The sequence below is a fragment of the Coffea arabica genome, chromosome 11c, assembly GCF_036785885.1.
Source record: "Coffea arabica cultivar ET-39 chromosome 11c, Coffea Arabica ET-39 HiFi, whole genome shotgun sequence".
NCBI classification, from domain to species: Eukaryota; Viridiplantae; Streptophyta; class Magnoliopsida; order Gentianales; family Rubiaceae; genus Coffea; species Coffea arabica.
The window spans coordinates 43103216-43127707 of record NC_092330.1 but is presented as its reverse complement, the minus strand read 5'-3'; the positions used below and the strand labels follow the sequence as shown (position 1 = coordinate 43127707).

General features: G+C 37.9%; 4 protein-coding genes and 1 pseudogene across 15 annotated transcripts; 3 read left to right on the top strand and 2 right to left on the bottom strand.

Moving 5' to 3' along the window:
* Positions 1 to 444: 444 nt before the first annotated feature.
* On the top strand, positions 445 to 3999 carry LOC113717159 (nucleolar GTP-binding protein 1). Its single transcript, XM_027241832.2, has 3 exons — positions 445 to 588; positions 1327 to 3378; positions 3625 to 3999. The coding sequence occupies exon 2, from the start codon at positions 1350 to 1352 to the stop codon at positions 3366 to 3368; it is 2019 nt and encodes a 672-aa protein (XP_027097633.1). The 5' UTR covers positions 445 to 588; positions 1327 to 1349; the 3' UTR covers positions 3369 to 3378; positions 3625 to 3999.
* Positions 4000 to 4544: 545 nt separating this feature from the next.
* On the top strand, positions 4545 to 8829 carry LOC113717160 (uncharacterized). Of its 9 annotated transcripts, none has more exons than XM_027241838.2 (11): positions 4545 to 4808; positions 5456 to 5480; positions 5570 to 5691; positions 6284 to 6330; positions 6417 to 6517; positions 6724 to 6811; positions 7357 to 7465; positions 7988 to 8153; positions 8236 to 8310; positions 8457 to 8570; positions 8654 to 8829. In XM_027241838.2, the coding sequence occupies exons 1-11, from the start codon at positions 4633 to 4635 to the stop codon at positions 8744 to 8746; spliced, it is 1116 nt and encodes a 371-aa protein (XP_027097639.1). In that variant the 5' UTR covers positions 4545 to 4632; the 3' UTR covers positions 8747 to 8829. The 9 variants fall into 9 exon arrangements, with proteins under 9 accessions (XP_027097639.1, XP_027097640.1, XP_027097644.1 ...); XM_027241839.2 differs by having other exon boundaries at positions 4546 to 4808; positions 5573 to 5691; XM_027241843.2 differs by lacking the exon at positions 5570 to 5691 and adding an exon at positions 6560 to 6585 and having other exon boundaries at positions 4614 to 4808; positions 6417 to 6474.
* Positions 8830 to 9090: 261 nt separating this feature from the next.
* On the top strand, positions 9091 to 12495 carry LOC113717161 (uncharacterized). The gene is made up of 3 exons (XM_027241845.2): positions 9091 to 9563; positions 10244 to 10411; positions 11525 to 12495. The coding sequence occupies exons 1-3, from the start codon at positions 9311 to 9313 to the stop codon at positions 11746 to 11748; spliced, it is 645 nt and encodes a 214-aa protein (XP_027097646.1). The 5' UTR covers positions 9091 to 9310; the 3' UTR covers positions 11749 to 12495.
* A 1542-nt stretch (positions 12496 to 14037) lies between these two features.
* On the bottom strand, positions 14038 to 16348 carry LOC113717217 (uncharacterized; annotated as a pseudogene).
* A 44-nt stretch (positions 16349 to 16392) lies between these two features.
* LOC113717216 (DNA polymerase lambda) lies at positions 16393 to 24333 on the bottom strand. Of its 4 annotated transcripts, none has more exons than XM_027241924.2 (14): positions 23908 to 24310; positions 23648 to 23785; positions 22882 to 23235; positions 22603 to 22696; positions 22376 to 22506; positions 21720 to 21782; positions 20958 to 21137; positions 20766 to 20819; positions 19787 to 19875; positions 19377 to 19467; positions 18666 to 18746; positions 18152 to 18219; positions 16923 to 17007; positions 16393 to 16845 (listed from the first exon to the last, which is right to left on the bottom strand). In XM_027241924.2, exons 1-14 carry the CDS (start codon positions 24046 to 24048, stop codon positions 16750 to 16752), a joined length of 1665 nt encoding a protein of 554 aa, XP_027097725.1. In that variant the 5' UTR covers positions 24049 to 24310; the 3' UTR covers positions 16393 to 16749. The 4 variants fall into 4 exon arrangements, 3 of the variants coding, with proteins under 3 accessions (XP_027097725.1, XP_027097726.1, XP_071926713.1); XR_011823004.1 differs by lacking the exon at positions 16393 to 16845 and adding an exon at positions 17200 to 17399 and having other exon boundaries at positions 16966 to 17007; positions 23908 to 24313; XM_027241925.2 differs by lacking the exon at positions 23648 to 23785 and having other exon boundaries at positions 23908 to 24333.
* Between the last annotated feature and the right edge of the window lie 159 nt (positions 24334 to 24492).

Below are 24492 nucleotides of genomic sequence, written 5' to 3'. Positions count from 1 at the left end.
TGTAGTATATTAAGTAAAATTTGATATTGTTATAAGATTATAGGTAGGTTTTTGGGTATATGTTGTAACATTTATAGTTAATACAATAGTCTGCATTGAAAATTTTTAGGTAAAAGAGAAACATTAGAATAAAAATAAGTATTTATTTAATGGTAATTTGGATGTTGATAAGTAGGTAATAGTGGTAGGAAATAAAGATAAATGAAATAGACTATAAACCATTTTTTTCCTTTATATTTTTGTTATGAATTATAAGTCAAGGGCATTATAGAAATTTTGGGAAAAAGTATAGTCTTTTAGATCTAGAATGTTGGTTAAATAGTGAAAATATGGGAGGTAAGTATAATTGTTAGAACTTGAGGGGAGCTTTCTGCAATTGTTAAAAACCTCAGGGGAGTTATGTGAAATTAACCCATCATTAAAGTACGCATCCAAAACCCTAGTCTTACTAAAGAAGCTGACTTGGCGCACACAGCCAACACGAGAACCCCTTGCCGACGGCGTCTGGAACACCGCCAAGGGTCCAGTTCTCCATTACTAGCTGGACACCACAACCGAATTCAGCCGTTGGCAACATATATTTCTTAGGTAAAATTTCTTTTACGTTCGTTGGTATGGTTTAATATGTTTTGGCCTTTTCTTCTGGATTTTGGAGAAATATTTGTGTTTTTTCAACTGGGTTTTTGAGCTTCGTCATTGAGTCTGTTTCTGTTTTTGGAATGTCTTGCTCGAATTATTGAATATTTGATCTTTTTTTTTCTCACTCTGGTCATCTTTCATAGCCTTTCTGAATTCAAAAATACTTTTTTTTGGGGGGGTGAGGGGAGAGAGATTTGGAAATATACTGGGGTGATTTGAAGAAATGTGGGGTGCTTTTATTTATCTATATTTTGGGATGTCTTTTTTGTGCTAAAATTCTTTTGATTTTTTTTGGGCATGTCAATTTGAGTTTAAAATTACATCAAATTTTGAAACAGCTTTTGTTGTGTATTTGTTTGGTAAGTTTAGACCAGGCTCATCTCTGGAAGCAAATAGGTAAAGTGTTATTTGAGTCAGTAAGTTGATGTTAATTATGTGCATCAGTTCTTATTGGAAGTGATTGGAAAATATGCTCTTTTTAATATCTTTTTTCGGGTCATTTCCATTTGCAATAAAAGTGACAAACTCTGTCCTATTTAATTAGCTGGAAAATTCAGTTATTCTCTACAGTCTTGTCAAATGAGCTTTGCTTGTCTACAAGATATCTGTTTTCTTGATCTTCTAAAATGAAGAAAGTTAGAATCGGAATTATCTGATTATCCAGTGCTTTTATGTGCTTTTTGGCAGAGTGACATATACTTCAAGAAAGAATGGTGCAGTATAACTTTAAAAAGATCACCATTGTTCCCACGGGGAAGGACTTTGTTGATATTATCCTTTCTCGCACACAGCGCCAAACACCTACTGTTGTTCACAAGGGTTATGCCATTTCTCGCATCCGCCAGTTTTACATGCGCAAAGTGAAATATACGCAACAAAACTTTCATGAGAAGCTGTCCACTATCATAGAGGAGTTTCCTAGGCTTGATGATATTCATCCTTTTTATGGTGATCTTCTCCATGTCCTTTATAACAAAGACCATTACAAACTTGCTCTTGGGCAGATCAATACTGCAAGGAACTTAATTGGTAAGATAGCCAAGGATTATGTGAAATTGTTGAAGTATGGTGATTCTTTGTATCGTTGCAAGTCTTTGAAGGTTGCTGCTCTTGGCCGTATGTGTACTGTGATTAAGCGTATAGGGCCTAGCTTAGCATATCTTGAACAGATAAGGCAACACATGGCTAGACTGCCCTCAATTGATCCAAATACTAGGACTATCTTGATATGTGGGTACCCAAATGTTGGCAAGAGTTCATTTATTAACAAAATTACCCGAGCAGATGTAGATGTGCAGCCCTATGCTTTTACGACAAAGTCTCTGTTTGTTGGTCACACAGACTACAAGTATTTAAGGTATCAAGTCATTGACACCCCTGGGATCCTGGATAGGCCCTTTGAGGACCGTAATATTATTGAAATGTGCAGCATTACAGCTCTGGCTCATCTCAGGGCTGCTGTACTATTCTTTTTGGACATATCTGGGTCTTGTGGCTATAGTATTGCACAACAAGCAGCTCTTTTTCATAGCATTAAGTCGCTGTTTATGAACAAACCTTTGATCATAGTCTGCAACAAAACAGACTTGCAACCACTTGAAGGGATTTCTGAGGAAGATATGAAGTTGGTCATGGAGATGAAAGCAGAAGCAATGAAGACTGTGATGGGTCAAGGGGGTGAACCCACGGATGATGAAGGTGTGCTGTTGACGATGAGTACCCTTACTGAAGAGGGAGTAATCGCAGTTAAAAATGCAGCTTGTGAAAGGTTGTTGAACCAAAGAGTAGAAATGAAAATGAAGTCAAAGAAGTTGAATGACTGCTTGAATCGTTTTCACGTTGCAATTCCAAAGCCCAGGGACCAGAAAGAAAGGCCAGCATGCATACCTCAGGCTGTTTTGGAAGCTAAAGCTAGGAAAGCTGACCAAGCTGCAGAGAAAGAGAGGAGGAAGCTTGAGAGGGATCTGGAGGATGAGAATGGTGGTGCAGGTGTATACTCTGCTAGCTTAAGAAAGCACTATATCCTTGCAAATGATGAATGGAAAGAGGATATAATGCCTGAAATTATGGATGGGCACAATGTCTATGATTTCATTGATCCTGATATTTTACAGAGGCTTGAGGAATTGGAGCGTGAGGAAGGTATTCGGCAGGAACAGGAGGCTGATGATGATTTTGAGATGGATGGTGCTGAGTTGACTGCAGAAGAACAAGAAGCCCTAGCTGAGATCAGGAAAAAGAAAAGCTTTCTCATTCAACAGCATAGGATGAAGAAGAGTACTGCAGAGAGCCGACCAATTGTTCCCCGGAAATTTGACAAAGAGAGACAGTTCACTTCTGAAAGAATGGGAAGACAGTTATCATCTCTTGGACTTGATCCTAGTTTGGCGATTAATAGAGCTCGTAGTAAGTCCAGAGGTCGTAAGAGGGAGAGATCACCTGAAAGAGGAGAAGATGCCATGGATGTAGACAATGATCAACCTAGCAAGAAGCTGCTGCGCTTGAGGTCTAGATCTCGGTCGAGGTCACGTCCACCAAATGAAGTGGCCCCAGGAGAGGGTTTCAAGGACTCTGCTCAAAAGGTTAAGGCTGTGAAGCTGGCTAAGAAATCTGTAAAGAAGAGGAACAAGGATGCTCGGCGTGGAGAGGCTGACAGAGTCATTCCTTCTCTGAAACCCAAGCACTTGTTCTCTGGCAAAAGATCCATCGGAAAAACCCAGAGGCGTTAGTGAAATTAAGGTACATGTCACGAGCCCTACACCTCTCTTTTTGTTTCTCTTCCTCTGGCATCGCAATTTACCTGTTCACTTTCTTTTTTTGGATTAATTAGGCTATATTGGTTTTTTCATGAGCACAACTCGAATAATAATATATTGGTTTTTCCAATGCTTATTGGCATAAGCATTGGAGTTGGGTTGACGAGTCTCCCTTCCTTCTTCTGTTTTGATTGATTTTGTTGAGCGATTCATATCGGTTCTCTTGCAGGAACGTCTTAACCATGCCAGAGATGGTGTAGGGCGCTATCTTGCCTTTGATGCTGCACGGGTCGTTACTGTCTTCTGGGAATTGTATGGAATTTGGCGTGTTATCTCCCAACATTTGGACTTTGGATCAAGATGCACGAGGCTCTGGAGATTGTCCGGGGGAATCAATGCCACAGCAGAGTTGAGGCTTTTTCAACTGTCTGCTACAATTTTGAGTTCAAAAAGTTTATTAGTTGCAAGTGGAGTTTTAAATGCTTGTTGAGAGAGTTTTTTGAGTATTCACAGAATGTTTAAAATCCAAACCCATCTTTATGTATTTTAGCCACTGTTTTTATTTCAATTTGCTCTATGGATCCCATTGAAGTTCTTTGTTCGAGACTAGTAAGCGTATGTTTCTGTTTGATTTGAAATGCTTGTGGCAGAAAACTGCAGTAAACAGCAAAAAGAATTACCTCATGGACAAAGCAGGCAGCATCTTCTGATCACAAAATCAAGCACCACAGACAGAACTAGTCCTAAAATAGTCAATCAGCATTGAACAATTGCTCGTTGCAGTGTGACGCAATCGAAACAATTTGCTTATTGGGGCATTGATTTGTAGATTGAATGAGAAGCGAGCGTGTAGGTAGACTGTTTGGTATCTTGGTATGGATTTAATTTGATTGTTTGGCATCTTGGTGTGCATTTTAATACGAGGGTGTGATATAAAAGAAAAAACTTTTAAAAAAATATCCTACTTATCTTACACTCCCCTCAATTAACTGATTAATTAATTCATTAATAAACTTTGTATCAACCTATAAAAATCTCTTTAATTAATTTTTTTATTTTTTTGAAAAATATGTACACACGTAGCGTGTGTCGTCCCGTCCACTAATCTCTTTAAAAGAATGGTTTAATTAATTTCCAAAATAAGGGTCCAGAGATTTAGTTTCTGAATTATTTCAGATTTACCCTCAACTATATATCTAATCCCACTGAGGTCCTCAAAGTTTATCTTGTTGCTTTCATGTCCCTCCAATACAAACGCCATCGTTCCGAGACTACTAATGAGAACAGTCAGAAATGGGACTCAACAGAGCCATGGAGTGCGCCGGAAAAGGAAGTCGCAGCCCGTGCTCGGGACCTCCTACTAGGCGCTGTGGCCGCTGCCAAGCCGTTGCCTATTGCTCCATCTCTCACCAGGTCCTTTTGCTTATGTACAGGAACTCCTGTCCAAATTTTTCAGAAAAGAAAATAAGCTGAAAACTGCTGTTTTTTTTTCTTTCGGAAAGAGGAAACTGCTGTTGTTTGAAGCATTTCTCTCTTTTTTTTATTTAATTTTTTTTTTCAACAGGGGAGGTGCAGGACTTAAGAAGGGGGGAGGGAGCAGGGGGATTTGTTTGAAGCATGTATCTGTTATCTGTCACATTTACGTATTGTTTTCTAGCTAAATTTGAGTGACTAGTAAAATCGATGGGAAAATTGATTACTTTTTTCCTTTCCTTTTTGCACTTTCTTTCCCTGTTCTGTTTTTAGTTATTCGTTTTACAGTAGAATAAAATTGACGGTGGAAAATCAAACCAAGATGATCTCTTTTTGCAAAGAGTTTGAATTTTTGACATGTTTGAGCTGATCCAACGGAGCTCATAATGATTAATTTCAAGAACTAAGATCAATAGGAATTTTCTAGCCACGACTGTTGTTGAAGAAAATTTCGTAAGTACTGTTTTTTGAAGTGCGGGACATTGTTTGCTAGTTCAGGTTGCACACCGGAGTGTCCATAAAGTAGAGTGTGAAAGGTTAGAACAGCAAATGAAGCGTGCTGATATTTTGAATGATTTTCCTTTCAGTTTTACTCGAGAAGCAACTGTTCAGGTAATTAATGATATTTCAGATTTTCTGGGGGCGTTGATCAATTCTGTAAAGATTTTGTGCTCTGGTTTAAGAGAGTACTTGAATTTCAGCAGGTACGGGAAAGATGTGAAACTCGATGCTCTTTCTTGATGAAACGGGGAGTTCATTGTTCGGGAATGTGGATGTATGAATGTAGATGCGGGGCATTAACTAATTCTCAATGTCCCACAAGGTGTTATGCCGACTTAATGTTGGCTTTTCATCTTCAGGGATGACTTTTTTCTTTTCCTTTTTATGGTTTGTTTTAAGGGATGATGAAATTCTGGATGCAACTCATATCACTGTTTCTTTTATTGTGAAAATTTGTTCACATTAATTTCAATTGCACATGCTAAATTTTGGCTCTGTTAGGAAGTTGTTGGTGGCGAGATGCATTCAAACTTGTTATCACACTTTTTTTCTGAACCACAGTATCCAATAAAATGTTCGTCGTGAGCTGAACATTGTTTGGGGAAGGGAGGTGTTTGGGATAACTGGATTTTGCCCTCATTCATTTCCCAATGATATAAAACGACTAGGTAAAGAAATACGAATGCAAGTTACAGCATTGGCCTTACTAGTATTTAATAATTTCGGACATTACCCTATGAACTTTGGGGAACAAAAAATATAGAACTCATAATGTTATTCTAAGTGTGTCTCTGCATATGTACTGTATGCAAGATTTGAGATGGTAAGGCACATAAGTGTATGCTTAATGGTGAGATCTTGAATTGTTTTAGTTGAAAGTGTTTTCTGACAAACATATTTCATTTTCTTGGTAGACCAATTGAAGGTTGGAGTCTTTCAGGCTCATTATGTCCTTGTAAAGGTATTATCCATTTGTCTTTAGTGAATATTCTTCTTTCTAAAGTTTGATATTCCTTTAACTTAACTTACCTAGGGATAAAATTTTAGGGCCGCCATCCCCTATACCGAAACAAATTACTTGTTGGAAGGACTACTATGAATGGAGGTGCATCCCGCTTTATTCTCCTGTTGCTTTGCTTCTTCATTGGGTATGTTTTCTGCAGTTATTCTCAAACAACTGCATTGAACAGGACAAATGATTGGTTTAACTACATATGTAAGAACCTGTTTGATTATTCAAGGTTTTGGAACTATAATAATCATGTAATCATGTCGGAGTAGGACGTGTCACTCTTTTTTGGGTCTCAATCAAGTTTGGGTGTAAGAGCTGCTATTCCCCTTTTCTTTGTTGCAGCCGCTGACATTATATTGGGCTAATCAGCTTGTAATGTCAAGAAGCTTGGATGATATAGTTGGCAAGAAGTTTTGTATACATTACCTAGGTATCTTCTCCCTTCAGATATATATTTAATCAGTCTAACAATTGAAAACAACATTTCTGGGGGTTTTTTTTTTGAAGTGCTTCTACTATGCTAAAGTTGATACTGCATTTTCTGTTTAAGCCATGTTATCGTTACTTGATTTCCAATTGATTTGTGAAGTAAAGCTGTGGATCATAACTTAGTTGGTGAAGTTCCTCATTAGATATTCATTGGCCTTTAGTGCAAGATTTATCAAGTTCTAGAAATGTTCCTGGATAGAGAGTGATAGAATATCTCTAAGCGTAGCCAAATGTAATGCATGTGGAAAACATGAAACAACTCTGATGTACTTGAAATCCTCAAAATTAATCAAGCCATGCCTCTGTATTCCCTCAAATTATTTTTGGAAATTTCCAGGATGACTTCATCATAGCCAATTTTATAGCATGCTGATATGAAGTGTACTAGCAATGGATAGTTCTTGAAGTGTTCTTCTTTGATTTTTGGTCTTTTGGAGCCCATCACTTCCTAAATCTCACTTTTACTTGATGAATTAAATATGAAAGGGCCAGAGAAAGAGCTACAGCAACTTGGGGCCTTTGGTGAACTAATTGCTCTTTTCCCTGGAGCAGGAGTGCGTATAGACTTTGTTGGGCCTGCAATTCCACAAGAAAGGTTGGTTACTCATTGTAATGTGTAAATTTTATTGTACTTGTATCTGCACTATATGGTAGTAGTTGATTGGTGACACTTGTGCTCAGCACCACTTTGTTTAGTGCTCTGGTTCTGGTGAATCTCAATCTTGTAGTTTTATTGACTCCTGGTTAATTCTAGCCATAAAAGAGGTGTGAGGTCCAGTCTAAGTGAAAAGGCTGGGAATGTGATGGAGGTCGCTGTTTGATTGAAGTGTGGAAGATACAAGCAGGAAAAACAGCAGTTATCTCAAACTAAATGACATCATCCTTTCTTTGTTTGGTCTGGATTAGCTGTAGGTCTGTTTAATCTAAAAAGTTAAGTGATTTAAAAGGATGCTTTGTTCAGATCTCATACTGAGAAATGTGTCCCAAACATCTTTAACTAAGCTACTAAGGTCAATAACTGTTGCCTTTTTGTTTTGCTATGCTCTTCTTTATTGGCAATTTCTGTTCTGAAATTGATTTCCAGTCACAATGACGCCATTATTCATCTGCTCCTTAGGGATGGTGAGAGAATTGACATCTGCAGTTATGCTCAATGCACAGATAGAGACTGTGAATGCAAATCAGATATGCACTTTGCAAAGCCATTGTCGGATAGATCTTGTTCAGTCACATTACAGCTTCATGCTGGTTGTTACCATGACGTTTACACAGAATTGATGAAGGTTCTCTAGATAAAAAAATTTATGTCGAAGAGGTGTACTTCCTTTGCAGCCGTACTGTGTTTTGACGGGTTTGTTTCAATAGCAGGATTCTTTTCCTGATTTGATTATAGCGCCAAATGCTGGTATCGCTGCTTACAAGAGCTGGTTGCCAACTATTGTAAGTGATTTTTCTCTACTAGCATGAATGGCTAACAGACAGAGAGTGCTAGGCAGAACATATGCTCCTACCTCTTCCATTAGCTTAGCCTGCTTTTAACTAGTTAAAACTAGTCTAGAACAGTACTGAATGTTGTTGTCCTGCAGGAACTAATAAAGGAGATCAAAGTCCCAGCAGTTTTCTCTGATTTCTGTGAAGAAGCTTCACTTTTGGCAACTCGTTGCGTCAGCAGCATAACTGGCTCACTTCCCAGCATTCCTGTCAGTACTTCAACTTAAATTTGAAGCTTGCACCTCTGTTATCCCCATAACGTTTTGGATTGAAGCTCCTCTGTAATTTGCAGATCCAGTTAAATCCCTTCAGGCAACCTCTTGCAATTGAAGACAGTGCTCTATTACTTCCATGCTATTCAAATTGCTTTCTTTTTGGTATATGAGATGTTCTAAGATAAAACCATTTTGAGTGCCACTTGAATTATGGTGAAAGAGAAATGAATTTGTACCATGTTCTTCAAAGAAATCTGCTGGTCCTCAAGTCACCATGCACGCTTATTGTAAGCTCTCGGAACAATATGTACAACATCGCTCCATATTGCGAATAATCTTGCACACACTGTACGACGTCATCTTGCGCTTGGTTTGACGATTTATACAAAAATCAATCAGGACCGTTCATTCTCAGCAACTTTGAATCAGGACCTTACAGTCTACATGCCCAGCGTGCGTCGCGCTTAAATTAAAGTCGGTCGCGCGCTGCCAAGGGATTTTGCCAAAATTGTTGTTGTGGACCTGCTGTAGAACAATTCCCCTAAACGACATCGTGCCGTCAAACTGTAACAAACTCAACCCCATCGAATCAAAGCCGACTTGGAGCTGAAGGAACCAAAAACAGAAGCACAAGTGGAATTCAAAATGGAAATATAAAAGTAAACATAAATAAATTTCCCAATTTTTTTTTTTTTAAAAGAGCCTATTTTTACTACAGACCAGAAAGTTGGAAAATGAAGGCGGTGATGACGCTTAGAAGTGGTTTAGGAGCATTAAGAGTAGTTCGGGGAAACTTTGCCGGCTTGCCTTTCTCAACAAAAACGTCGCCCCCGCCGCCGTTAGCTTTTGGTGCAGCTGCTGACGTGGCGGCTGATGATTTACTCCTCCATAATCCTCCGGCTTCCGCTGCTACGGTCGAGACGGAGCCCACTCTTCTTCGGCCTGGCGTCGTCGTGTATGACGGCGTTTGCCACCTCTGCCACAGAGGTACCTATAATCTACTGTATGCTTGCATTTGTATTTTGTTCTGTGTGTGTGTGTGTGTGTGTGTGTGAATTTTGTATATAAATTCAAGAAAAAAATTGTAGAATAATACGTGACTCGTTAAACTTTTGGTTTGACTGGGCAAAATGGAGAGAGAGAGAGAGAGAGAGAGAGAGAGAGAGAGAAAGGATAGCTCATATTTTGAGATTATAGAATTGGTTTTCATGATGGGAAACTGAAAATGTTTCAGCGTCAGTTACATTTAAGTAGACTGTTTACCTTAAAAAAAATAAAGAGAATATGTCAACGAAATGATGTCCATTTGAGCATTATGATTCCTTACATAAAATGTTCCATGATTAGGGGGAAATGGATAATTTTGTTGAATAATGGTACAATTTCTAGTTACCAAGAAGAAGATGCAATGTTTGTTCCTGCTATCTGCCCAAAATTAAGTAAATTAATTTGTTTAATGTGATTGAGATTATTGAAGTGAGATTAGTGGCACATTTCTTGTGTGAGGATATTATATGGTGAGTGAACGAGATTTTAGAACCAAGAAAAATAGAAAACTTCAAAAGGGACAATGTTCTAAGGGACATTCGATTTGAATTTATAGCAAAGTAGGTAGGAACTCTTGTGAATGCTGAGGATATATGTTGATGTTGTTGTTTTAATTGAAGGGGTGAAGTGGGTGATTGAAGCTGACAAGGACAAAAAGATCAAATTCTGTTGTCTTCAATCTAAAGCTGCAGAACCATACATGAGAGCATGTGGGGTTGATAGAGATGATGTTCTGCGCCGTTTTCTGTTCATTGAAGGTCCAGGTCTTTACCACCAAGGCTCCACTGGTTAGAACTCTCTCTCGCTCATAAAATTTCACTCCACTTTGTTTCCATCACTTCTTGGTTTTAATTTGGGTTTTGGTATCTCATTATCTTGGACAGAAATTCTATTGCTTATAGGCCTGATGGAACATATTTTAGACTATATTGCTCTTAAGGGTTCTCGAGATGAAATCTTAAATGAAATATTAAGCTGTGGAAAAGTGTTGAGTTGGAAGATCCATACATATGGTGATAAAACTTGTGCTATAAGATTACGTCATCTTGCTTCATGTAGCTGCAGGCTTACTTTTGGTACTATAATTGGCTTTGGTTATGCTTTCAAAGCCAAAAAGAAGAAATATCAGTGAGTTGTATATATCGTTTGCTACTGAAAATTTTGTGCAAATTAGATTCGAACTGTCAAATAGATGAATGAGGATAAAGAATTCAGATCTCAGATCAAAAGTAGAATGTAATCTTTCCTGCCTCTGGTGAGGAATTGCACACCTTGAAAAGTAGATGGATTTTCCAAGTTATCTTGCACTGTTTATCATATTCAGCTTCTTGGAACAATCAGCTGCCTAAGGGATTCATGTTTATGTTTCTGGAATCTGATTACACCTGAAGTGTGGATGTTAAGAGGGAGAGTAAGAAGGGAAAGAGGTCAGTCGATTACAAGCTCCTCTGATTGGGATGGCGTTGCTTTTTAATTGAACTACGAATTATGTTTTGGATAATACAATTCTCGTGTTTAGTATGCAGCTATTTTGTGTTCTACTTGCTATTTGTACCTTTTACTAGTCTTCTTTCCTAGAATGCTTTCCTGATGACCTTTTCTGATTTTAGGGCTAATGGTGAAATTTTCGTTCACTGAAGTCAACAGATTAGTTTTATAGCTAGAAGTTAAGTAGGTTGAGAGAATAGTATAGAATCTGATAGTGGGCCAACGTGGATGTGAGCATACTGTTTTTGTTGCTTTCCTTTGCATTCAACCTCGATTATGCAGGAGCTATTGTAAGAAACTCTCAGTTCTGGTTGTTATCCTGCATGCCAAGACAAGACTGAGCATATGATTACATTTGCTGTATTTTATTGATTGTGCAACAATTTGCCTAATTTCTGTTATTGTTCTGGCAGCTGCACTGAGGGTTGCGTCTTACTTGCCATTTCCTTATTCTGCATTAAGCTCTCTGACAATTGTCCCAACCCCGTTAAGGGATGTTGTCTATGATTATGTTGCCAAGCGGCGGTATGACTGGTTTGGGAAGAGTCCTGATTGCTTAGTTATCAAAGAAAAAGAGTTGCTGGAGCGTTTTATAGATTGGGAAGAAATACTAGATAAGAGCCAACCAGAGTTGTGATTGTCTTCAAATTATTAGAGATTTGCCAGTTAATTGGGCGATCAATGTGGTTAAGAACTGAAGTATTTGGATTTCTCTGTAGGATTTTTTTGGATGTAATGTTGATATTTGGAAATTGATTAGGGGGGCTACAAATCAAATGAGAGCATCCTAACTGACAGTTTTAATCATCACTTAAAAGCTAGAATGAGTGAACGATCCGTGAAAGGGGAATTTGTTTTTTGATTTTTTCCCTCTCAGCACCCGGACTCTGTCCTGTTATTTGGCGCTCTACATGTTGGATCTGATACAAACTGGTCAACTGAAAGCAGCTTCGCTTCATTGTAGATGCAATTCCTGTATTCTCACAACTAAAGAAGGATGACACAGACATGATATGATGGCCACTGGTTTACCACTTTTTGCTTCCTCGTTCTGTTATCTTTCTTGGGATACATGCTTTCTTGTTCATTATCATGGATTACATTCTTGTTGCTGGCTTTGTAGCTTGCTGTTTGAGTTATTGGTCTGATAGCTTTCATTATCTCTTTAACACTTTTCCACAAGAGCTGGCATATGTAAGAAATCACAAGTCACAAATCCTCCAAGTACACTATGGGACTGATGTCTAGTACATCGACCCCTTGTAGCTTTATGACTGTCAGTTAATCACCTGATACAGTGAAGAAGGATTCACAAGTTCAGGAACGTAGGGTACCTCATGGAATATCCTCTGATTTATATACCCAAGTAGCATCCTTTCGAATCTGACTTAGGTGTATGTCAAAACCCAAATGGGTCCTTTTTATCAATTTTGTTACACTCTAATTGCTATTTCTAGTGTAAATTCCGATTTTTTTTTTATAATGAGATATAAAGGAGGTCTAAATCAGCTATAGTCGAATTTATCAAAGCTTTTAATCCAATAAGAGGTACAATTTCTGAAATCTGGTCCTTTTTCACTAGTATCTCTATACTTGTCGTCCCTGTTTTTCCGGAGCAAACCATGTCCATTGTTTTGCACCTTTTCAATCTAAATTGTCAATGAAAAAAATTATCAATCTAAATTGTCAATAAAAAAAAAATTATCCCAGTAAACAATGCAAAAGCAAACTTATCTTCTGTAACCAAACCTCATTTTGCCAACCATAAGAACCAATTCTGCAGAAACAAATTTGATTCTATATTTCTTAAATTCTTTTCTACGGCTATGTTACGGTTGTTGTCTTCCTCAACCTCATGATCATCCCCTCCCTTCCTCTACAACCAAGAATTTGAAAGGCAAGATGAGGTGAGGGCCGAAGAAATTGTTTTTCTAGGGAAGGAAAATATCGAGTATTTTAATTCCTCCTTTATCCTCAGCCTTTCTTGTTATGTAAACAAGCATGATTTTGAGGAAATTGTTTAAATGGCTTTCGCTTCTGATTCAGTTAGCAATTGGGCTGCTTTTTTTGGTATCCCTGCTGTACATGGCTGTTCTTCTTATTATACAACTAATAAGGTTCTTCAAGAAAAAATTCTCTGTAAAGAGAATCCACCATGTTGATGATCCAACTGAGGCTGACAATCATCAATAACAATATGATCCAACTGAGGTTGGCAATCATCAATTACAATTGACAACTGGGGAAGAATGCTCCAGCTCTAGGTAGGCGAGATGAGAAAGATGCGTTTGAATGTACACGAGGAACAGAGAATATGGGGCGAGGCTATCTTCATCTTGTTCTTTTTCTGGTCTATGGTTGATGTTGTATAGATTTACCATTTTTACTCACAACCACTTAAATTGTAGATTTTTTTGAGGAAACAAATGGTAATTAAAGACCACGGAAATTTGATTTCATTTCCTTCCCAGTTTTCTTCTAAAGGTTGTAGTCTGGTCTGAATTAACACAGAACTTCCACTTCCACTTCCGAACGAATGGATTAGCTAAAGGCAATAATTCTTCTCCCCCCCCCCCCCCCCCCCAAAAACCCACAAAAAAAAAATTAAAATTCCCTTTTTTGGGTTTTTTTGGTCGTGCTGGTCTTCAGGCGTTGCCAAAACAGAATTGTATTTCATTTCATTGCATGATCAACTGATTCAGATAGTCTTAGAGCTGAATATGGTCGAAAGGTTAAATGCTGTTAAATTTTACATCACAAAATGGTAATCTACAACAGCAAGGTCTCCAATAAGGACTGGATGATTTCTGATTTTTATGCCTGCGTCTGGCTTGAGAAGAAAAATCTATTAGGTAGGTTGCTAGAAAGAGTATTGAAGCAGATGAACAAAATCAAAGAAAAAATTTGAAAAAAAAAAACAAAAAAAAAAAAGAAAGACGTATCATGTATGACTTTCACCAGTTATGTGCATTTATATAATTTCTCAGCATATACATCATAATCCTTGATTAGCAAACTCCTGCAACAATCTTAGCACAATACTTGACCAATAATTTTTTTTAAAAAAAATTGTCTAGAAACAGTATTCATCTGCTGGAGATGGAAATTTTCTAACATTTGTTATCTATAGAGTGAAATATTCGTTAATAGCTTCACCTTCTTTTGAAACATCGATGTCATAGTCTGAGAATGCATCTTTGCCTCTCAATTCACGGATAAGTTCAGCTTCCATCTCCTCATCCCGCATATCGTCCTTTTGACTTGAAGGATTTCCAGCATGATTAGCAACAGCACCTCAACCTTGGGTACCAACGCCAGTGGCTGCAGCAACATCTTCATTGGGTTGCCCAACCGTTGCAGCTTCTTCTGTTCTCCGTCTTTTGCTCTTCCCAAGTTCGATAGCAACCTGTATGGCAGCATATGTTTCTTGATTTGTCAAGTCATCCAGCGACTTTTGAGTGTCATTTTCGTTTCTTCGCAAGGCTTCCACGGCAAGCTCTCTGTTGAATCCCAGTGAGACCAATTCAACCAATTTCTGAAGATCCACAGCTTTCCCAAGTGGTGCCATTCCATATCGCTTCTTCTGCAAAATCTCTACTAGATGCAGCGGGTCCTTCTTGAGATTCTTTATCTTACTTTCTCTTTCCTCAACGAGAAAATCAACGGCGCTCTCCACATCCAGTTTCTCGTACGAAGAGCCCTCTTAGCATTCCCTTCTTTGTATCCCATACCCGCGAGAATTGAAAAGGCTTCATCAGGCACTTTGAAGCTGAAAAAATTTCATCTGAGCATCGCCACTCAAGGCCCTCCAACAATTTTCAAACCGCCCACTATGATATGCTACTATTCCTTCCAACAGCTCCAGCCTGAGGTACAAAGGAAGCTAGGGACATCGTCCTCCTCCCTGGAGGAGTCTCATACGAACGGAATCCTTGCCATGAGCGCGCTCAAGCCCCTCTCTGGCTTTTGCAAGGCGCCACCCAGCAACTGCAAGCCAGCTAATATCGCGGAGCATGAAATAGCACCATACAGTGTCTATTTGTAGAATGGAAACATTGTCAACCAGCTCAATGGCCTTTGGATCGCACAGGGAGAATGCCTCCTCACCCATATTCAGCACCTCTCTAGTCTCTACTTCTCTCTTGTGATCAACTGCTTAGCATTGGTGTGCAACGTGAGTCCCATCATTATTGCTCATGGCCAGTCTCAGTGCCCAGCTGAACTTTCTGCCCGCTCTGATTTTGGAGCTCCAAGTTGAAGTTTTCAACAGGTAATGATCCATCAGGCATCAGTATGTCTCCGGGCCAAGGAAGTCGCAGCAAACTTGAGCCTGGAGAGTCGCTTGGAGCGCTCTTCTTCAGCCAAGAATCCTTGTTTCAGTTTGCCTTGATCAGCACAGACCCTTGACGCCAAAATCTTGGAATTGTTCTCGAGACCCAACTGGCTGAGCTTTACAGTGCCATCGCCATCTTTCAAGACTTTGCCAGCGGCTATTAAATTTATAGTCTGAGGCCCTCCGGCGCAGTCAGATCGCTTTGCAACTTCTTCTCTCAAAATGGCCACTGTCCATTCTTCCAATTCCAGTTCCAAATTCCAATACCGCACCCCGACCCCATGCCCCTTCTGTCTTCAGTTTTGCCATACCCATCTCGTTTAGTACTACAGTACAAACCAATATATGAACCAGGCGTTGGAGATACAAGTAGGTGATTAACAATAGAAGCAAGAGATCAAAGTGGCACCTTGTTTAATTGGTCGACCTCCAATTCAATAATACGTAGACGAAGAGGGAAAGTTCGACTTAGTTAAGGATTCCAATTTGGTACCTTGTTTAATTCGTCGACCTCCAATAGGAGTAACATATAGACAAGACAACTTTCGATTCACTCAAGGATTAACACATACGTCAATCCATCCTTCAAACGTCTTTTCAGTAAGTTTCCAAATTCGGACCTCCGTAATTTCACTTTAAAGCCTTCCAAAAGTTTCTGATTTTGGGAGCAAGTTATTGCTGCCTACATGGGAAGCGAGGATCAATTTCAGTTACCTTAATTTCTTTTGGTCAGCCATAAGATTAAAAAGATGGGTAGAAGCTAGGAGAATACGCTACACCTAAGCGTAAGAAAAGGATGCTCTGTTGTTTCGAGCACACAGGAAAAGAAATTTTAAGAATCTAACTCCAATGATATGGGAAGTTGTACTCTCTTTTTTAAAAAAAAAAAAAAAAAAAAAAAAAAAAAAGCTGTGGCTGGAGAGGGGGGCGGGGAAGGGGGAAACGAGAAGTTGTAAATTCTTGTATCTTCCTCGACGGGATTCGATTTACATATTTTAGGTTAACATTCCAAAATTTGCTTCGCGCAAACAGAGATGATTCACGTTATTTACATATATATACTCACAAAAATTTTCCACTTTGAAGAACGTAAAGCAAGGGAATCAAAAATTCCAAGGACAAGTTCATGGAGCGAACTTCGTCCCCTACAGATCGCCTCCATAGCTTTTTTGAATAATCATCAGCCGAGTGGACAACCAAATTAACTAAAAGCTAGCATGACAGGCACATCTCTTCCAGTGACGATAGTCATCAAGCAAATCCTTGGCGTCTGGAAATTCAAGGATCTATAGAGCTGCCCGTTTGTTATAAATTTCTTTCATGCGGTTCAAGCCAAGGAAAGCCAAGGAAATCAAAGACCTCTTTTTCTGTCCGAAGTTTCAAACTGGCACTACCTTTACCCTGGATTACACATTCAGTGCCACAATAAATTAAGAAATTAGGAGCAAGTAACAGAAAATAAAAACAATGATGCATACCCGTTGGCCACCAGAGCCACGAGTAGCTGGAAATAACCCTGTATCATCCAATCGGAAACCCTTGGATTCTGCCAGTAGTCTCAACCTGGAATATTAACCACCAGTATTGAATGGCTAAACACATTAAAAATAAATAGCAAACAAAATGCAAAGGCACCAAGATGCTGTTGCAGACAACGGTAACTTAATCTGCCTAATTATGAAATCAAAGACTGTAGCAGAAAGGAAAACCATGACTCAGAATGATATGACTAAAAGAGATAACACGACAATCCACCATTGGTTTTCAGTCGGAATGTTATGGTGATTGCACCAAAAACGAGAGGAAAGTATTCTAGGTTGTCTTTGGGAACAATCTACATTGTCTCTGTGGATCCAATAGGCTAATAGCTCCACAATCTACATTTTCCCATTGACGCTCATTAGGTAGCATGTAAGGGTTAGAAAAGGGGAAGGGAAGCCTGACCGGAAGATCTCCTGCACAAACATGCCAAATTTTTAGTGTATTTCATCAGGTGTGCACGGTATGAGCTTAGCCTAAAACAATGGTTCAACAAGAAACAAGCAATTGAGTCCAGAAGGCCAAAACATAAAGAAAACAAAAGAAAGAAACAAGCAATGAGAATGCATACAGATCTAAAGAATGACCTCAAAATGCCACATCAATTCAGGATCAACTTATCCCTGTTTGTCAGACAGAATTTCAGGTACATTTATGTATATGTGTATGTAAAAGTAGCCATCATAACTCAGTCCCACACATGACAAATGGGAGGCAGGTCCTTCATGTACAATGTTTATGTCGTGGAGATGATTAAAATGATTAAAATGACTTACAAAGAACTGTTACAACGATTAAATCCAATTGGTGAAGAGTGCATGTCACATAATGGTGAAAATATCAGTTAGCATAAGTGAAAAAAATGAGTAGTGCATCAGAAATGGTTGGGATGGTGAGTGGAGACAATAACTTCACAGTCATTCATGTAAAGAAACGGGACAATAGATTGAACATATGTTGCAAAACAGAATAAGATAGCAAATCGAAAAACAGGCAGTTGAAAATGGCAATTTTGGCCTCGGACAGATGCACTTGTATGACAAATTTGTAAGTGTGCATCCTCATGAGAGATGAAGGCCCACATTGTCAGCTCAATCTCTAATGCTGGATAAGTATCCTAATTGAAAGATCAGATGTACAAATTCCAAATTAAAGTGAACGGACCAACCTCCTGTTCAATACGTCATTCCCCGTCCAAGCTATCAATCCAAATGCATGGATGTCCCTTGGATAAACCTGTAAACACCGGCACATTTAGAAATCAGCTCTAGTGCTTAAAAAACATAAAAGAGCCAGAAATTAATGGTTTATATAAGTCAAGGTGAAAGCATTTCTTTTAGCTCTAGATCTTATCATCATAAGTAATGCCAAAGAACTAGTTACAAAAACATAAGATTAAAAATAAAAAGTAATATCATAAAACTACAACCATGACAAAGCATAAGTTTTCCCCAAATGACAGGAAAAGTCAAGATACTAACAAAAATTTAGAAGATAAAACAATGAGTGCTCCACCCCTGAATGAGCAGAAGAAACAATCCACCTCTCAGTAGATGTAACTAAAAGGACAAATTTCACTATATTTGCAACAATGAAAAGACATATGATATATTTCCATGACTTACCATATCAACCAGGAAAATTACAACTTCATCAAAACACATAAACCAAAACTCAAGTACCTTGAAGTCTATGCGGTGCCGCAATTCTCGTCCAGGGTAAGTGCAAAGGCCAAAGTAAGTGTCCACTCCTGAATCTGTACCCTGGGCACATGAAACGAATGAGTAAATATCAACCAACAGGAAATATATTCCATCAACAGGCTCATGCAAACGCAACTGCTGAACCTAATAAATTCTTTTGACTTTAGCTGGTCTAAAAATACAGCCACTAGATCTTCTGGGAGAAACCACATAATCACTGAAAAATATTTCAGGAAGGTTAACAGATAGAATGCAACTTAAAGAACAAGATAAAGGAAGTGGTTGAGAGATGGGTGGACGGAAAGCCAAATTTCAGAAACCAAACAAACTAAATGTTAAATAACCATTAGCAAACATCATTTAATACCAAGTAGGAACCTCTCCAGGGAAATTATTTCAGGCTGCAATTTGAATATTTAAAAAGGAAAAAAAAAACTCTACATAAGGTATGAGACAATGTTCAAATTCCTAGATAAGTTGCTGATAGAGATGCAAGATATGTTCTCCAGCCAAAACTAACACTATGAAATAGTAAGAAGAAATATAAACAAGTTATATCAAAGAAATAAGAAGACATACGTTACTCAATTTAAAGACAATTCAGATCAAGACAAGCCATTCTCTAGATTGTCTTACAATAATTAAGTAAATACATTCAATGCAGATAAGGAGGTTTAGAGTTAGAAAGACCTCTTCGCTGTGAACTCTAAAGACCAAATCTTCTCTCAAGAACTTCATGTCTTTCAGGTGCTTCACATACTGTGGGAGAAAGCCTACATGACTGCAAGAATAAAGAACTATTTTCAGCCTCTCAACAAGTGCCAGAAAAAAAGAGAATGGGGCCTTATCTAAAAAATCTTGGCAAAATGTGCAACAATAACAATCATTGCTTGAGCAACATTTAAAGCTAGGTCTGCCAGCATGGTGAATTCTTTACTTTCATCCCAAACCACAGCCCAACCTTCAACCCAAAAGTACAAAGGACAGAACTATTAGCACTGCCCTTTCTTTCTTGTCCATTCTCTCTTGCTGATTATATTTTCTGGGAGAACTCATGGGGATATGCAAATTTTGTGGAAGTGAAATTGGAAAATTGATACCTTTTACCATCAGGATGAGTAATTAATATGTCCAAATCCCCACAAGAAGCCTTTCCCCGTCGATAAGATCCTCCACAAACAATTTCTACCTGCAGAATCAAGCTTCATACTAACAAATGACAAGCAAAAAGAAATCAACATATGATGAATTTGAAGTTTTCTTCACGATGCAGAAGAAGGAAAAAATATTCACAATAAAAAATGCAAATTTTTTTGGGAAAAAATTTAACTTGTTAAGGATCTAGATTTCCCAATTAGCACAACATGACAATCTTGCATTCCTTCACAATTATATATCTCTGCCCATTGCAAACCTAGAAATGTAGAGGGCTTGATAATGTAGAATTGTCAATGTAGATCTCAAGTCACGTAGATATTCAAACAAAAAAAAAAAAGGAATAGATTGTAAAACATAATTCCATCAGTCAGGCAAACCTTGGTAGCAATACCTAATTCCAGGATGCAAGAATGCCACTCCAGTGATTTACGAGGGTGCAAAATTTTTTGTGCTAAACTCCACTGAACAAGCCAACACATTTGCAGCATAGCATGATATCTCATGAAGCTATTCAGGAGAACCTTGCTTATTTGTTTTGCAAATTAGCATTGATACTTTGGTTAACTGGCATTGTTCTTTGGCAGCTACAATTAAGATGCATTTTGACCGTGCAAACTCTTATGCGAGAAATGTCTGAAACAAACTAAGCAAAATCCAGGGCTTTAAAAAAAGATGGTTTCTAGGACAATCAATAATCAATCTCAAAGATAACTTTCAGAAAAAGTAATCTTGAACTTAAGCAATTTTGTAAATTTTCCAGACATTTGGTAGCTCACAAGCTGGCTATCCCACCCAAACTTTTAACCAATCAATACCAACAACGAATGCATATAAAATTCATCTCATAAAAAAAAAGGAATGAAATGCTTTCACAATTAATCAAAAATCATATGCAAAAAAAGAAATTGAAATAAGCTATACCCCAGGCAAAACATCATCTCCAGCTTTCTTTAGAAGATGTCCCATCTCTTCAACCTGCATGATTCAAACAGGGCTCATGTAGGTCACATATGAATCAGCAATTATATGAACATAAGAATATAATAAATGTAATTGGACTCATTTCATTTTCCTTGTTGTGGGGTGGGGGAGGGGAGGGGGGAGGGAGCTTGCCTCATGCCTTGGAATCCTTTTTCTGATATCATCAAAGTACTTCAACCCCAACCTCTGTGCATTTGTCAATGACTCCTCATTTTTCAGGTCATCCAAAGTTCGGTGGCCTTTTTCATAAAGCTTCAAAGCAGTGGCTGGACCAATTCCCCATATTTCTCCAAACAAACTAATTGTCTTGACCTGAATATCCACAAGAAAGAACAAATAAGAAACTCAATGCCCTTTAGTTTGCATGAAACAAATTGGGAGTTGGAAATTTCCTCAACAATTCAACTCTACAATTGATCACAAGAATCAGCTAGTAGCTCCTCATTTTGCGAATAATCATATGCATAAAAATCTCTACCATGAACCTCTACAGGGTTTCAGATCATGTAGGAGGAAATGGAGAACAGGGTTAGCTCCTGGATATGTAAGATACACACTCATCTAAAAAAAATATTCATGTAGCTGAATCTCACCAATTCTATATATTAAACATACTTAAACAAGTAAATCAGATTGATTGTCATTCAGGGGTATCACAATGGTAAATTGCAATCAACCATCAAGCCACACACAGACAAAATGTGATGCACAGTTGTACAGCATGGAAAATGAACATCTTATAAGTCCTCAAATCCCAAGAACATATGAGGAGAAACCTGTTATATATTACAGAAAATGCAGTTAACAAGATAACACAAGCAAAACATCTCTCATCACCAAATATTATTGAAATAAATCAAAAGACATTTGACGAATTACGGAGGCTTGTGATACCTTTTCATCCTTCTCAAAGTGCTCCAACTTGGATAGCTTCCCAGTTGTCACTATCTCCTGAATCTGCAATCAGAGAGCACGCTTGTCTTTTCAAGGTATGTAGAGGAGCATATGCAGGTGATAATTCTCCTGCAACCCGCCAGACTTACCTAATATTGGAGATTTCAGTTGTAAAAGATCTATAACAACACTTTTGTCAATCAATGAATCAGAATCTACTTAATATCAGAGACAGACAAAAGAAACACATTGTCTAGGTGCCTACTTAAATAGATGCAGAATTAGCTTATATAAAAAGGAAAAATTCTTCGTGCATGTTATCTGCATACAACTAGTAACTTCACCACCAAATTCTAAAGTGGGATAGAAACACCAGGACTTTCAGTGACAGACAAAAGAAATGCATTGTTTAGGTGCCTACTTAAATAGATGCAGAATTAGCTTATATACAATGGAAAAATTCTTCGTGCATGTTATCTGCATACAACTAGCAACTTCACCACCAAATTCTAAAGTGGGATAGAAAAACCAGGACTTTCTGTCTCAGAATTCCACACAAGCAATGAGAAGCTTGAGATGGTATAATACTTGCGTTTATTGTCCACAAACAAAGAAAGTGTAGTTGTACATGTTACAGTAAAAGACGCTTTACTTACATGATCTAGCATTGACTTGCCAATACCAGGTAAGTGTTTAACCTGTTCCACACTCTCAATTTTGAAAGGCAGCTTTTCAATCACAAGAATGGCTTTGTGATAGCTAAATGACCTCCGATCGTCACCAAGAGCTACCATGGAACAAGTAAAACGAAACAAAGCATTCAGAGGATGAAAAGATGAGATATTATCCTAAAATAGAAAATGATAATTCCAAAAGTCTTCACCTCTATATATGTTTATAAGCCTCCCAAATATCTCAGTTATATTCCTGTTTAAATCAGGAGGACTGTAAAGCAAGGCTGAGTCTGAAGTCAAAACCTGATCAGAAGATAATAGAAAGATTCAATGACATTTAGGCCGACAAAAAGATGCTTACAGAATTGATTGTTACACCATTATTCCTCTAGACCACACTGCAGCCTTCCGAAGGATAAATTAAGGAAATAAAAGTTGCATTGATTTATACAAATAAGACAAATGACATGTCTGAAATCAAAACTTACAGTCTTGTGTTGAGCATCAATTGATGGGTCAGTGATTTCAGGACTTAAAGAATGCATAGAGACATATGAACCACTTGAAGAATCAGGTGACTCAGGTACTGCATTTTCCTCCAATTTGACAGTGTTCTTCACATTTGTATCTGCAAGATCCATTGGCGAAATTCTGATCTTTTTTCGCTGTAATGTTTCACTAGCACCAGAATGGACATCATTCAAGAGTTTGGGGAAAGTTTCTTCTGCAGTGTTACTTATCTTGTCACCTCCTCCTCTCTCCAATGACAGAATATATGATTCTTCAAGTACTTTTTTTCCTTCTCTCAAGCTGTCTTCAAGCCACTGATAACTGAGAACTATCTGGACAAGAGTAGCAAGAAATAACCAAAGTTCCTAAAATTTTCTAAATATGTTCTTCAATCAAAGAAAATTACAAGTCACACTTCAGAAGTTAATTTCTAAGCCAAGTAGCTAGCTGCATTCAAACCACCAAAATATAAGGAAATTCGAGTGATAGCATATCATAAAATCCTTAAAAAAGCTTCTTTTTTCCTAGTAAACTTTAATTGAGCTTCATATCACTTAAATTAGGCCTTTAAAGAGCTAGAAAAGAAACTGAAATTAAATCTAAAAGACAACAAAAAGATTGCTAAACAATAACAAAAACAGAATAGTTAGACTTGATCTCTACCAATCAAATTACGCAAGAAAAAAATGTACCAACAAAATTAGCATAATATATAGGTGATGAACACAAAATCCTATTACTCACCGTTTTCAAGCGCTTTACGAGTTCAAGATCAACTTTTTGAATCAATGTATCTAAGTTTATAGCAAACACATGCGTAACATTTTTCGAGAAATCATCCTCTATTTTCGCCCCCAATTGCTCTAATCGGTGCTTCCAAATCTTCATAAGATGACAACAAAGGCCACAAAAAAGAAAGAAATTTCAAATCCCAAATTCATCTAAAGTAGGAGTCTTTTTGACGGAAAAAATTTTAACGAGCGGAGAGTAATAGAAAAACCAACCTGTAACCGACGGGCCTGAACTCCGCTTTCGATTAAGTGAACAACCATCCCGGAGAACATTCCTTGAGGATCGGACAGCGGAGATTTAGCCTTCTTCTTCGTCTTATTAGTAATAGCAGGAGTGCTTCTCCTTGGCGCCATTTCAGCAAGCAGAAATTGTAGAACAAGCCAGAAGAAACCGTGACGAGTACTCTTTTGTCAGTTTTGTGTATATCGTTGAACTTTTCGTAAATTACACTCACCTACTCTAAGTTTGTGGAAATCGCGAAAACATCCTCCCCTTTACTATTTCTTTAACATTTAAATTCGCATCAAAATTGGGATAAAAAACTGAAGCAGAAACACTACTGAAAGCTAGCTGATATTTGAGTTGGGTTCTATTAAGTACTCAGGGCCTGTTTGGAACCTGAGTTTTTTGGGAGTTTGTCTAAAACTTTACTGTAGTGTACTGTAGAAGTTTTTGAAAAAATTTTGTAGACGTTTTTGTAAGGTGAAATACTTTTTTTTTCTTTTTTTTTTTCCTTTTTTTCTTTTCTTTTTTTTCTTTTTTTTTTCTCTTTTCCTTTTCCTTTCTTTTTCTTTTTC

Excerpts from the sequence above, each read along its gene's own strand:
- LOC113717159 (XM_027241832.2), top strand. The coding sequence starts at position 1,350 with ATGGTGCAGTATAACTTTAAAAAGATCACCATTGTTCCCACGGGGAAG.
- LOC113717160 (XM_027241833.2), top strand. The coding sequence starts at position 4,689 with ATGGGACTCAACAGAGCCATGGAGTGCGCCGGAAAAGGAAGTCGCAGC. Across the intron at positions 5,481-5,569 it reads CTCGAGAAGCAACTGTTCAG|CAGGTACGGGAAAGATGTGA; the intron begins GTAATTAATGAT and ends CTTGAATTTCAG. Across the intron at positions 5,692-6,283 it reads AATTCTCAATGTCCCACAAG|ACCAATTGAAGGTTGGAGTC; the intron begins GTGTTATGCCGA and ends TTTTCTTGGTAG.
- LOC113717161 (XM_027241845.2), top strand. The coding sequence starts at position 9,311 with ATGAAGGCGGTGATGACGCTTAGAAGTGGTTTAGGAGCATTAAGAGTA. Across the intron at positions 9,564-10,243 it reads TTGCCACCTCTGCCACAGAG|GGGTGAAGTGGGTGATTGAA; the intron begins GTACCTATAATC and ends TTTTAATTGAAG. Across the intron at positions 10,412-11,524 it reads TTACCACCAAGGCTCCACTG|CTGCACTGAGGGTTGCGTCT; the intron begins GTTAGAACTCTC and ends TTGTTCTGGCAG.
- LOC113717216 (XM_027241924.2), bottom strand. The coding sequence starts at position 24,048 with ATGGCGCCAAGGAGAAGCACTCCTGCTATTACTAATAAGACGAAGAAG. Across the intron at positions 23,236-23,647 it reads TCGTAAAGCGCTTGAAAACG|ATAGTTCTCAGTTATCAGTG; the intron begins GTGAGTAATAGG and ends ACTCTTGTCCAG. Across the intron at positions 18,747-19,376 it reads TTAGAGTTCACAGCGAAGAG|GGTACAGATTCAGGAGTGGA; the intron begins GTCTTTCTAACT and ends TCATGTGCCCAG.